A 12,756-nucleotide genomic window follows, 5' to 3' on the forward strand; every position below is an offset into this window, starting at 1 on the left:
GTCTGATTTCTGCAAATCATTGGTTTTAATTGTCACTTTCACGTGACAATCGTCAAAACACTAACAAGGACTGCAAAGTAACGTCGTCGTTCTGCCTGGGTTGAATCCCCATCTGCTGCTCTGATACTAACTATCTCAGGTAGTCTTTAGCTGTTTACTATATCCACAGGTTTGTCTACTTTATAAAAGGCCACGTTTATTTTTAGAATGCAGTTCCACGATGAGCTTCACTGCAAATGACCCTCAAAATCGGAGAAACGTATCTTGCAGAACACATCCGACCGACACCACGTCCTCTTTCAAATGTCACATCCCGCCATGGCTGGTCCACTTGGCCCCAACGTAGACGGTCCAACTTGTGCTTTTGGGGTTCTCAGTCTAATAGCGATTCCCACAGCCGATGCGGCCGATCGAGACCACGGCAGAAAGCGCCAACCAACGCCGATGTGGCCGCCGATTGCGTTCATCCCAGAGAGCGCTGCTCCTTGAGGACGTCGTAAATGTCGTCCACGTTGCTGAGCCTTTCGAAGAAGGGGATCAGGTCCAGGAGCTCGCTATCCGACATGTCGTCGAACCAGGAGACCACGGGAACCTGAAGAATTCAAATGCTTTCTTTATAAGGCGTCTGGGCTATTTGGAAAGACGTGCGTACCGCGTTGTCCGGCTGGAAGGTGTACGAGGCCGGCGAGTTGTCGATGATGATGACTTTGTTGAGGTCCCTCCCTAAATGGCTCAAGTCTTTCACGTAATTGCCTTTGTGGAAGACGCACGCCTCCCTGAAGAGCCGGCTTCGGAAAGCTCCCCATTTGTCCAACGCGTCCGACACGGGATCCGCATACTGCTCAAAACAAAAGACATAAAGAAATGGTGTCTTTTGTTATTCTGGGGGTTGTGTTTCGCTCCGCACCAGTACGATCTATTTTTCATGGCTCTAAAATCCGAGCCCAGTCGTTAAATGAAGCAATTGGTGTTCATGATGTCTCGACAACAAAACGTCTCGCAAAAACGTCAGAATGATATCCTCGTCATTCCAAGTATCGGATTTTCAAAGCGCCGGCGCCACGTTACACATATACGGTGTGACATTTGTGACTCTTCAGCTAACCAACCTTGGAGAGGCTCGCCGTGAATAAAACACATTCAAACATCTCTCCCATCCGCCGGAGGAATTCGTCCACGTGGGGTCTCTTTGAGACATAAACCTGAGGGGACGGACACAAAAAAAAGATGTTTTCTTCGTCGTATCAAGCCAAACCAAATCATTGCAAATAAATTGCTCGGGACTTCTGTGTTTGAAGAACCGACCTGGTGAATCGTTCCATCAATGTCCACCGGCGTGATGAAGTCAGCATGGTTCACTGGCTGTCAAAGACAAACAAAGGTGACTATTAAAGATGGAAAACAGGGTGCCGACAAAGTCAGACAAAGGAAGCAAAGGAACAAGTCAGGATGGAAAACGTATCAATAAGTTCAGCCCACATTAGAAAGAAAATGTACCAGTCCCAAAATTTGCCCCAAATAGCTGCTTGAAACCAAAATGGCTGACTTCCTGTTTAATTGGAGGAATAGCTTTTTCAATTTGCGTGTCGATTGATGTGGGCTTTTCTTCTTTGTCTCCAGGGGGTGCTAGCGAGTGTGGTTGGGACTTCTAAAACACATAAACCTTTCAGATGACACCAAGAAGGTGACGTAAAGCCTCAAATTAGAACTCAAGGGATTCAAGTGTTGACAACGTACTTGCCTAACGTTTTTCATCTTCGCTGTACTGAATAACCCGCAGGCTGTTTTATGGTCACTTCAGACTTGAATGGTTTGACACCAAAGGCATCGGTGTTCTTTGCCTACGTCCGTGTTCGGCACGTCAACGGCCTCGTTATATACGGCGTATGGATCTGACTTGGGAGTCATTTCAGGACAGTCAGTAACCGCAGAGGGAGCGACCGCATGTCGCAAGGAATTCATTACGTAATTCCAAGCAACACAAACGACCTGTCTTAGAGAAGCCAGAACGTTTTTTTGGACAAACTCATTCACTCAATTGCAGCAGTGAGCAACCTACCGTGAAGGAGCTGTGCACTAAGGTTTCGTCCAAGTCAATGACCATGCAGATCTTGCCCGTATCGTCAGATTCCAATTGTGGGAGCAGCGCTTTTGTCCGTACCTGGGAAGAACAAAACAGTTGGCCATCTCCACAAAATGTTGTCAAGTGTAAACACGGGGGACATATTTCTAGATACGATACGTATATCTATCTCTGGGAGCCCGTTTTAATGATGGCTTTTGGAAGCGGCTCCAGCTGGTGCCGTGTCAACAGAGCATATGCGCCACAACATTCTGATTCGAAAAACAAAGTGATCCAACACATCAACTGCTTGCTCGAGTGAAGCGCTGTGACGGCCCATCATTAAAAGAGATACATACGTACGTCGCAATCGAAGGGCTTTTTTAATCAAAGATCTATCACCACTTTGCCTTGATTATGTTTTTTTACCTGTGCATCTGGTGGTATGCAGTACTCGCAGTCGCAAAGTTCATTGGGGTCCTCGTCGTAATCCTCATCCTCCGAGTCGTCGGTTCTTCTACTCTGCTTCTGCTCGGCATCCCCTTCTTCAGTCTTGTCGTACTCTGAGACGACGCTGTGAATGATATCTGCCCGTACTTCTCTTGAAATTTCAATGGAGCCGCAATCTTCCTTTGAGCCCAAGCTTTCTCCTCTCGCATTCGGCTTCAATGATTTGTAATGTTCCTGGACCAAGTCAAGAGTCTCTCGCTCATGTTCCATAAGCGACCAATATGAGTGCTCCGAAAAAGCCCAGATGTTCTCTTTCAGGTCTTTGTTTGCGTCTCTCAAAGTAGCATCAGATACGTTTGGAACATCAGATTCTGCAACATGACGTGCTTTCACATCAGAATCCTCACGGACGTGATGGAGTTCACGCTGCACCTCACGGTCTTCTGATTGAGCCTCTGATTCACTTCCCAAACTAGAAATGTCTTCACATGGTTTTTCTGAAGAGTGCAGTTGGTCACCATACAGGCAGTCATAAACGTCTCCTCCATCAAAGCAAGAGATGTAACGCAGCGATTGTGTTAAATTTGGCACACCATAGTCAGCCCTATCAAATAAATCAAAGTAATCTTCGAGGGCAAAATGAGATGTTTCATTTTGAACCCGAACACCCTCCAAGACGTTGCAATGTTCTTCATCATCCTCAAATGATTCCCACTGGGTCCGCTCATCGCTCCAATCTTCCAGAGCTTCTCTTTCAGATTCGGATTCAGATGAAGTCAAGCTGTTTTCGGAGTATTCTGGACAAGTCTTAAAGGACTTACTATCAGAAGAAGAGCCATCGTCTTCCACCAAGTACATTTTGTCGGAGTAGTTTTGCTCCGATACCTGCCTTGCCTCATTTTGGGTCAAGCGATCTGTCGCCGAGAGAAATCCCTCACTTTTGCTCAAGTCAACTATCCCAAGTGCTCTTGGATGCAAGCAGTGGATGTCTTCACACAGCTCATCATCACTACTTCTTTCCTGGCTGTCATCTGACAAATAGCCCCACTCATCATCGTCATCTGCGACCGTGCTTTCGTTTTGGACGTAACCGTCACCGAGTTCCGTATCGCGGTCCGATTCATCCGCCGACTCGACAGCATCGTCTTTCTCACCGTTCAACGTTTCTGGCTTCGACTCAAGGCAAAGTTCAGAGGCCCTAAAGGTTCTCGCGTGGCTTCTATCTAATGTCTCTCTAAACCTCAAAGTCTTATCACGGATTGTGACGCATTCCACTATGCTGTCAGTTCCGGAATACCGGTCAGATCTGTCAGAGTCGCCATTGCAATCTGGAAAACCTTCACAGTTGTTACAACGTCCAGAATCGACGATTTCTCGACCGGCAACACACCGTTCTGAAAGTTCTGCAAGGACATTACCGTCAAGTGATGCACTTGCGTTGTCAACCTGGCTTTTCTCGCTAAGCAAGGCGTCGGTCAGCAGTGGACCTTCTTCACTCTGCTCTATTTCTTCCAAATACATGGCAAGACCTTTTCTTTTTCCACTTCAGAGTCCGGCCGAGATTGCGCAGAGTCAGAAGTCCGAGTGAAGCGTCGCGTCCATGAGGAGGGAATATTGTCAGCGATGGCAGGGAGGCGGAGTGAGACCACAGCTCCCCTGGGAAACAGGAGCAGCATGCAAGTCCACTTGACAGCTTGTCACAAGCAAAATCTCAGCACTGGACTCCACCCCCCCTTTCCCAGAGACATTTATTTTGGGGTCTTGGAATGAAGCGACTTTTGAAATATCCAATCGCTAAAAAAGGACCAACCGATCCATAAATCTGAAAGACATCTTGGTTGTTTGAAGGCCACATGCCCGGGAATCATCGTCCACGTATAGTAAACCTGCTGAACATTTCGAAAGTCACATTGCGACACGAACGCACTGAAAGCAAAATCAAAACGTGAAACTTTGCATTGCACATCCTGTTCAGCATTGAATGTGTACACTCTTTGCAGAATTCTTTCCTCAAACATTGAATCACAAAACACTTGAGACAAATATCATTATTTCACTCCACTTTCTTGTAAATACTGTACGTTGTGTCTTGCCGTCTGGGCTTCTGAATGTGTCTGGGCCGTATGGGGCTGAGCGCTTGTTTTACGCCTGCCATGTGAGCATGCGGCGCATCACTTTAGTGGTTGAGCCTCTGCCAGCAGGGTCCCGCTGTTGTATGACATCTCCTGTATTCCGTGACAACTTCTATTTCTGACACACGCTAAAAAGGTTAGAAGCCGTTGCATAAGTTCAGCTCCACGTTTTAGCGGCAAAGAGTCAGCGAGTTGCTTTTCAATTCACTTTGGCGGGATAGCATATTTTTCATGACCATAAAACATCTTTGACATCATTTGGCCATTGCTGTTTATATAGAATAAGTTAAGTTAGATATAATAAGTTAAAATGTCGTCCTGATCTTGTGGTCCACGCATATTTTTCATAAACATCTTTGAGATCATTTGGCCATTGCTGTTAATATAGAATAAGTTAAGTTAGATACTATAATAAGTTAATATGTCGTCCTTATCTTGTGGTCCACGCAAACAAAGCAAACACTTTGAACATTTCCAAGGAAGAAAACTTTGCCTAATTAGACGTGCCAAGAAGTGAAGTCAGCGCTGTCGGCTCAAGTGTTAGCCCGCCGCCACTCACACGAAATGAAAACGTGATGCCAAAGCATTGCTCATGGCAGACACGACTTTGGTGCTCCTGCTGAGTTGGGATTTTTGCCACAGTGTACCAAAAATATCCATCGGTAAATTTGACCCGTCGTTGAACTGGTCAGAAAATGAAAAGAAATAGAAATAAAGTGAACATTTGAAAGTTGAAGCAAACTGGAATATGTAAGAATGGAGGATATTTGCAAAACCAATTGTTTTTTTTTAGAGTTTTAACTCTTAATCTGAAAAAGAGAAAATTGAAAGACAATTGTGACGATTCAAAAATCAATCATGATGAAAGGTTCAAAGTCATTACCACCTCGAATTTCATGCAACAGGTGTTAAGGATATTTGTTGGAATACAGTTTGACTTTGACCCAGTTTTATACACGTGGGACAAATCTGACCTGATTTTCGAGCCTTATTCCCAAAGGCTGCCAATGCTGAAAATGGACAGTCACGAGACGGTGGTCATTATAGCCTGGGGCCGGCGCTGGTCGAAAATGTTTGTGTGAGCAAAAGCGGGCAGGTGACACTTGTAGTGTAAAAAACATCACCATGCCCGCCGCCTTACCTCGTCTAATGTTACACACACGGCTGTGTTTAAAATAGACCTTCGAGCTGCCGAGTGCTAAGCGATGAGACAACCATCACACTCTCGATAGCCGCTTTCGGCTCGCACCCCACTTGACACGACACACATTCGAGAAAGCACTTTTTCTATTGCTAGTGCTGACATATACACGTGCAGAAAAACGGTTTTTTTCCAGAAACCTTTCATGTAGAACAGTCCGCGCCTACCTCATTTGCACCCAATTGCATCCATAGCTGTCAAACTGCTTGTTTCTCTGTTCAAATGACAGCCATGGGACCTCTGAGCGAAACAACACAGACTAAACAAAGGCAGGGAACTATATATAAGACAGACCAGACAACAAGGCACACCTGGATAGGACACGAATGGCCAAAGGGAGCTGATTGGGAGCAATTGCCAATTGGGACAGGTGGACAAACAAAATCTACGACATTTTTACGCCAGTCACGGCAGAAAGGCTACTGGGCCACCATCCATTGGTAACCCCCAAACGATGTTGGCAGCATTCTCCAGCGAGAAGACCTTTGCACAGCCCATCTGCTGATGTCGCATGTAAGGTCGGACAAATGACCTCCAAACGGCATCAGGCAAAGGCCAGCGGCGAGCAAAACTCGGCGTCACGCTATCAATCACCTGTGTGGCAGAATTGTTCAGCGGGCACATAATGCACGCCGCCTCGCGTCTCGGTGCCGATCCAAGAAGCGGCGGCAGCGATAATGAGCTTACAGCGGTTTCCGAGAGGAGGCAACGACCTCACGCCGCATCGCCATGTTTTCAGCTGAAAGCAGGTCTTGTGTGGGAGGCCCCGTGCCGAGGCATACCTCTGTTTCTATTAATATCCACACCTGGCACGAAAGATCCCCCCATCCCCTGCTGATTTACTGCTACTTTGATACCTGATACGCTGTTACAATCTGACAACCTGCTTCGCACCCCTTCAGCGCACATGGAATTCATTCATTCCTCGGCCAAATTGGACTCGGAGGAAGCCAGATGCTCTCCCCATCAATCTACTTTGGAATTGAAGTGGAATATAACAGCAGCGACACTCTCCCTGGATAATAGGAAAGTAGTTCTCTCTGTCAAGGCAATTTGGACTCGATACAGCATGGAGATGTCTTGTGCATTTTTAGAAAACAAAACTACGACGTGCATTTTTTGGGGGTGTGCATGTACTCACTGAGCTGAATGGCTTGTAATGTGAAACTAAAGACACCACTTTCATTCCTGTCCCCTCCCTAGATGGCAGCCATGTTCTGCACTTCAAGGCTGGGGTTGTAAAAGGAGTGATAGCGTCACCTCGTGGTGGGCCTCTGCATGCACAGCTGACTGGAACCGCTTGCGGAGGTGTCCAGAATGTGGAAACCCTGCCACGGTTTGGCTTTAGGCACAGGTGCTTCTAACCTGGCGAAGGTTCCCCATTAACATGAGCACCACAGTTGTTCCCGTCTTGGCCTTCAAATATCTTTGTAAACTTGGACTGGATTTGTTATTTGACCATTTTTTTGCATAGAAAGAGCACCACATTTGTGAGCTCATGAATATGCTCCAAATGTCTTTATTGCATAGCCTTCTTTCTATCATGCCAAAACAAGTCACAAAAATCCAAAGCAGAAGCCGAAACAGTCACTCAATAAATAAACAAACAACTGTGAACCACACACAGAGAGAAGTCACATTCAGAAGAGTCCTGGTAGCAAACAATTCATCGGTTTAAGGAACTCAGAGTTTAACATCCGTCATGAGGCACCGCAACGCACTGTCCACAAAATACAGAAGAGCATTTCATACAAAATGTGGATCGTCTACCCTGCTGTCAGATTTTACAGTACATACGTCAATCATTACATTGCCGAGGCTTGAAGATTGGAACTGAAAACGGCATTCTTTTGGCTGAATATGCACCTTTTGTCCGTGAGCAACAGATGATGCTATTTTCGATCTCAGCAGATGATGCCATTTTTGATCTCAGCAGATGAGCTGGAGCTTATCCCAGCTGACTGGGTTGCTCTATGGTCAGCTTGTCACTCCACGGCAGTGGACATACAGGCAGGCAAACAATCATTCCTACTGACATTCACTCAATTAAAATGCAATGTTTGTGACGAAGCCCCAAGCCCACACAGGAAGGCTGCAGACCAAAGCTGGAAGCAAAGCACTTACTCGCTGTTCTTTACCGTCAGTTAAAAACCATCTTGAAATTTTGGTTGTCCATTTTACGTACATTCAACACATTTGCACTCCATTGTACATTTCCATGAATTCCGGACGTGAAAGGTCGATTTGAAATCAGCGTATCTGTGAGATGGAAGCCACAAAGGTGTTTGTTCGACTCCCGCCACTCGGAGCAATATAACCAGAGCAAATTGTAACTATTTTTATTCAAAATAAATACATCTCCTGAGATTCTCATTTTTTTGCATTCCAATTGAGAGTCAAAATCTTCATCGAAGTAACTCGCCCTTGAGGAACGTCCACAAATATATGCTCAGTGCACATTTTGAAAACCAAACAAAGTGTGCCGATATTTCAAATGACCCGTTTTGCACGGATAAAGAATTGTCTTTCACTGTATCACCGTTAAATGAAGCAACGTTTACAGCACGTCATTTGCATGTGATCATTTCAGCATTTCACCAAAAATGCCTTCAAAGTTCCAAACACTGAGGTAACGTCCTGTGAGACACCAAGATAGCTAACCAACCAACCGAGAAAAGGATCTCGGTGACGTGTTGCCGGGCATTTTATGCCATTTGCCAAATCAGAGCCAAAATCTTGCCATTGGCGAGCAGCCCAACGTCCAACGCTGTGGCTATTCCTCTTGATGTTCCTCAAGGTCAACATCTGTTCAGAAGCCTACCCACTACTACTACTGGGGCAAGGGGGAAGTCGGCAGAGCCGGTACGACGGGACTGGTCGGGGTTTGTGGAGAACTCTGGTAGGATCGAAGGAGAACTTTATGCTGAGTCGCCACCGCCTCTCGCCTGTGCTGCTGCTCGGTCAGGTATTCCTTGAGACGGCCGGTTGTGAAGGTGAGAGTCTGCCGACGGAGACGCATCAGGTAGGCGTCCTGAAGCCAAGGGTTATTGAAGCAGTCCTTGATGGAGGGCCGGGCCCTGTTGAGGAAGACAAACATTGGATTTACAGCAGCCTCTGACACATCCTTCAAAATACAACTCAATATTACTCTGAAGGTAACTGAAATGAAATTGAACCATAAGTCTTGCTGCTTTCAACTGAATCATAGGCTTGTGGTTCCACTTACCAAGGATAGCTACAGAGGATCTTCTTGAGGAACAGTGAGGCACTTTGGGACACGTTTTGGTAGAGTTTGGAGAGATCAAACTTTGCAGCATGAATTTTCATCTCCGTCTGCTGGGGATCATTTTCCATGAAAGGCGACCTGCCACTCAACCTGAGAGTCACAAATACCAACAAATCTTCAGATTTCCCTGTCAAAGAATTTGACACATTTCAACAACGACATAATCCAAGATAACTTCATGCGGCCAATGTTTTTCACATTATCATTCCTTTTGTTTGTTTAGATCACTGATGTCAATGTGAGACATGTTTGAGTTTCCTGGGAAGCCTCCATAAAGGGAAGAGCTTTTTTCACACAATTGAGCTGCCTTTGTTGGACGGGCGATGATATTCAAAGAAACCCGTGTGAATGCAACACTTACATAATGAAAGTGAGCACACCCACGCTCCAGATGTCTGCTGGGGGGCCCACCACGTCCCCTTTCAACATCTCTGGAGCTGCAGGGTCAGGATAGGACAGGACAGGACAGGAAAAAAGGATTTGGTGAAGTATGTACAAATAGAATGATCTGTTTCGGTTCAATCTGATGGAAGACTTTCTTACACATGCACTCCAGCGTTCCGACGGGTGGGCTAAACTGCTTGAGGAAAAGTGGGTTGAAGTTATGAGCGCTGCCAAAATCAATGATCTTGATCACGTTCATATGCGTGACCATGACGTTCTCGGGCTTAATGTCCAGGTGGAGAATTCTTCTGGTGTGGAGGTAGTCCAACCCCTGAAGGATCTGTACGATGTAGCTCACCACGTCTTCCTCCGAGTAACGGAACCTCAAGAGAGAACACATATGACAGTCATTCAAAGATAGGGGCAGCACGGCCAAGCCTTGAAATACTAGAAAGAAAGACTTGTGAAGAACAATCAGTGATGTCTGTTACGGAGTCAAGCACGAGTCCAAAGTGCTCACCTGTCAACGAGGCTTCGGAGCATCTCTTTGCCGCTACAGAACTCTGAGATCAGCACCAGGTAGCGCGGTGTGACGTAAGCCTCGTGCAGCGCCATGATCCTGTCGTGATGAAGCGATTTGAGGACGTCGTACTCCTGCAGCACCGCCTGCTTGGTGTCGGCTTCGTAAGGCACGATCTTGGCCATGAAGAGGTTTCCCGTGGCATTTTCACGGCACTCTCGGATCACGCCGAAGCGGCCCCTGAGTCACGACAATGATCGCAGTGCAAGAAGGGAGCGTTTTACACCAACCTCCTTCAAATTTTCAAAGAATCTTCTGCATTCTAATCTGAAGTCTTATGGTTAACATTTTTGCAACCGAAAAGAGAACAGGCACTTTGGAACTTGTTATACCTTGCTTTCTCATCCATGAACGTGTAGGGTTTCTGAGGAACTCCCTGGCGCAGATATCCCTCCCCAGCCTTGCCAAGCGGCGTCCTTCTTCCAGAGGGTGTAGCCCGTCCCGACGGGGTAATCCTTCCCGACGGGGTGATCCGCCCCGACGGGGTACCGCGACTGTCCCCCCCGGGTGTCAAGCTTTGCAACACCACCACCGGCGTGGAGACTTTAACAACAGAGACTGCAGCCGTGGTGGTTGGCGGCGTGACGCTGGATTGAGAAGACGGCGTAACAAGAGCGCTGGCAGTCGGCGCGTACGTCGGCACAGAGGAGATGGGTTTCCCAATGACGGGGGCGGGTGGAGTTACAGGAATAGGAGCATTGGTGGTAATGGTCACCTTTACGGGGGTCTGGGGTTTGGGTGGAATGACAGGCGGAGTTGTTGGCTTGGCTTGGGGTTTGCCCACACTGATGCTCAGCACCGACTTTGCTTTGCCTGCTGTAGTTTGCACGGTCGTATTGGTCAAAGCTGGTCCTGCTTCTGAAGGGGCTGCCGTCACGGCTTGCGTCTGCTTCATTTCAAATTGCGCTGCCGGCTGGACGCTTTTCAGGGATGGGGATTTATCTGACGGTGCAGGACAAGTTGGAGGGGCAGGTGGGGCAGCCGTTGGGGAGGGTGTCTGCATCTGGCCGGGTGTCAAGGCGGGTGTCTGCGTCGAGGCGGGTGTCTGCATCGAGACGGGTGTCTGCATCGAGACGGGTGTCTGCGTTGGGGTTTTACTTGGAGCCAATTTCATCGGTGGGATTTTCATGGATGACATCTTCAACACAGGGGTCGAAGCCCCTGAAGCCGAGCCAGTCTTGACCACCACTGGTGGACTGGACTCAATTGGTTCTAAGAAGAGTAATAATAATAGCAGTAAGCGATATAAGTAAAGGTAAATTGAATACAGTACATTCTGCATTTACCTGAAGCAGCCAGTCGCGCAACTTCAGAGAGGTTGCTGTACGGACCTTGGCCAGCCTTGTTGACACAAGCCACCCTAAATCTGAAAGCGCCCCCTGCTGGTAAATCAACTACATTATAGTAACAGTCTGCTATCCCTGTGGCCACCATCAGCCAGTTGCTCTCTCCTGGGGGACAAAGACAAATAAATAAATCCATTTTGCACATATCAATCAGTGCCTGGAACTGTCAGTATCTGGTACTTCACATCTACTTATGTCACCTCCACTGTCTTATGACGTGTTTCCATAGCATCTTTATTTGTGTGATGTTTGAATAACGTCTGTCCATTTTGCTTTTTGTTTCGCATGTTGCTGATCGAAAAGATGATCATGAACTAAAAGTAATTTCAAACAAACCTTCAGTCCTTCTCTCCAAAGAATATGTGCAGGGTGCGGTCGTGTCGGAGGGTCTCCACAGCACCAAAGCTGTGTTGTTGTACTTCTGAGGGATCTCGGGTGTACCGGGACGATTGGGCAGACCTTTCACAAAAACAAGATGAAACCACCTCCCCCCCAAACCTAAACTATGCACCAGAATTTTAAAGGTTCATTTTATAGTACCAAAAACCTGCTACTACACGCATGCAGATGCAGACACAAACAAACAAACAAACAAACAAACAAACAAACAAACAAACAAACAAACAAACAAACAAACAAACAAACCAACAAAAACACTTACGTGCAAGGGAGATTGTGCAAGAACTGGAAGCAGAAGCCAGGGGGCTTGTGGCAACACATTCGTAAACCCCCGCATCCTTTTTGGTGGTCTGCATGATCATCAGAAGCTGCCTGCCATCGGGGCACGCTATCATGTTCATCCTTGAGTCTATCTCCAGGGGTTTCTTATCTGAAGGAAATGATGTGCATCGACCTCATGCATACAGCTACTGTATCTTGCAGATTTGTGATTACGGTTTGATTTTTTCAGTGTCATTTATGGGACTTTGCTTCCCACCTAGCAACAAGAACATATTTATTCCTGGGTGGATCATACCTTTCATCCAGGTGATGTGGGGATGAGGGCTTCCTGCAGGCAGGCAACTGAGTGTCACTGGATCTCCCTCAAGCAGGACATGGTCTCTTAGTTTAATGTGGAACACTGGAGGAAAATCTGCGAGACAAGGATCGAATGCATACAATCTGAACGGTCAAGCATAACGCCAGTCTGGACATACCGGCCACCAGCCTGGAGTACTGGCGCGATGGCTGGGAACCGGTTTCTCTGGAGATGGCCGTGGGTATATCTGGTTGTGATACGGCCTTGGATCGTCTCCCTCGGGTCAGACCCCATCGATCCCAACGAGATCTTCGCTCTCCTTCGACACCTGTCCAA

At 47.0% G+C, this 12,756-nt stretch overlaps 2 protein-coding genes across 5 annotated transcripts in view; both read right to left on the reverse strand.

Moving 5' to 3' along the window:
• Nucleotide 1: 1 nt before the first annotated feature.
• LOC119139844 lies at nucleotides 2-4,414 on the reverse strand. The gene is made up of 6 exons (XM_037280865.1): nucleotides 2,492-4,414; nucleotides 2,060-2,161; nucleotides 1,306-1,362; nucleotides 1,110-1,202; nucleotides 653-838; nucleotides 2-592 (listed from the first exon to the last, which is right to left on the reverse strand). Exons 1-6 carry the CDS (start codon nucleotides 4,031-4,033, stop codon nucleotides 464-466), a joined length of 2,109 nt encoding a protein of 702 aa, XP_037136760.1. The 5' UTR covers nucleotides 4,034-4,414; the 3' UTR covers nucleotides 2-463.
• Nucleotides 1,097-12,756, reverse strand: part of spegb (striated muscle enriched protein kinase b) — a 27,514-nt gene continuing 15,854 nt past the window's right edge. For 3 of the 4 annotated variants that reach the window (XM_037280860.1, XM_037280861.1, XM_037280859.1), the window contains exons 32-42: nucleotides 12,599-12,748; nucleotides 12,418-12,534; nucleotides 12,103-12,270; nucleotides 11,778-11,900; nucleotides 11,382-11,546; nucleotides 10,428-11,307; nucleotides 10,036-10,275; nucleotides 9,675-9,898; nucleotides 9,493-9,568; nucleotides 9,072-9,221; nucleotides 7,337-8,922 (exon numbers count right to left, since the gene is read on the reverse strand). In XM_037280860.1, the coding sequence (XP_037136755.1) occupies nucleotides 8,676-8,922; nucleotides 9,072-9,221; nucleotides 9,493-9,568; nucleotides 9,675-9,898; nucleotides 10,036-10,275; nucleotides 10,428-11,307; nucleotides 11,382-11,546; nucleotides 11,778-11,900; nucleotides 12,103-12,270; nucleotides 12,418-12,534; nucleotides 12,599-12,748 (2,540 nt within the window). In that variant the 3' untranslated portion in view covers nucleotides 7,337-8,675. Of the gene's footprint in view, nucleotides 1,110-7,336; nucleotides 8,923-9,071; nucleotides 9,222-9,492; nucleotides 9,569-9,674; nucleotides 9,899-10,035; nucleotides 10,276-10,427; nucleotides 11,308-11,381; nucleotides 11,547-11,777; nucleotides 11,901-12,102; nucleotides 12,271-12,417; nucleotides 12,535-12,598; nucleotides 12,749-12,756 lie in introns of those variants that run through there. The other variant, XR_005101464.1, reaches the window with a different exon arrangement.

Source organism: Syngnathus acus, chromosome 21, assembly GCF_901709675.1.
Source record: "Syngnathus acus chromosome 21, fSynAcu1.2, whole genome shotgun sequence".
NCBI lineage: Eukaryota > Metazoa > Chordata > Actinopteri > Syngnathiformes > Syngnathidae > Syngnathus > Syngnathus acus.

Coding starts and splice junctions, on each gene's coding strand:
- LOC119139844 (XM_037280865.1), bottom strand. CDS start 4,033: ATGTATTTGGAAGAAATAGAGCAGAGTGAAGAAGGTCCACTGCTGACC. Junction 1,363..2,059: donor TAGTGCACAGCTCCTTCACG/GTAGGTTGCTCA, acceptor TGTCTTTGACAG/CCAGTGAACCATGCTGACTT. Junction 593..652: donor CCTTCCAGCCGGACAACGCG/GTACGCACGTCT, acceptor TGAATTCTTCAG/GTTCCCGTGGTCTCCTGGTT.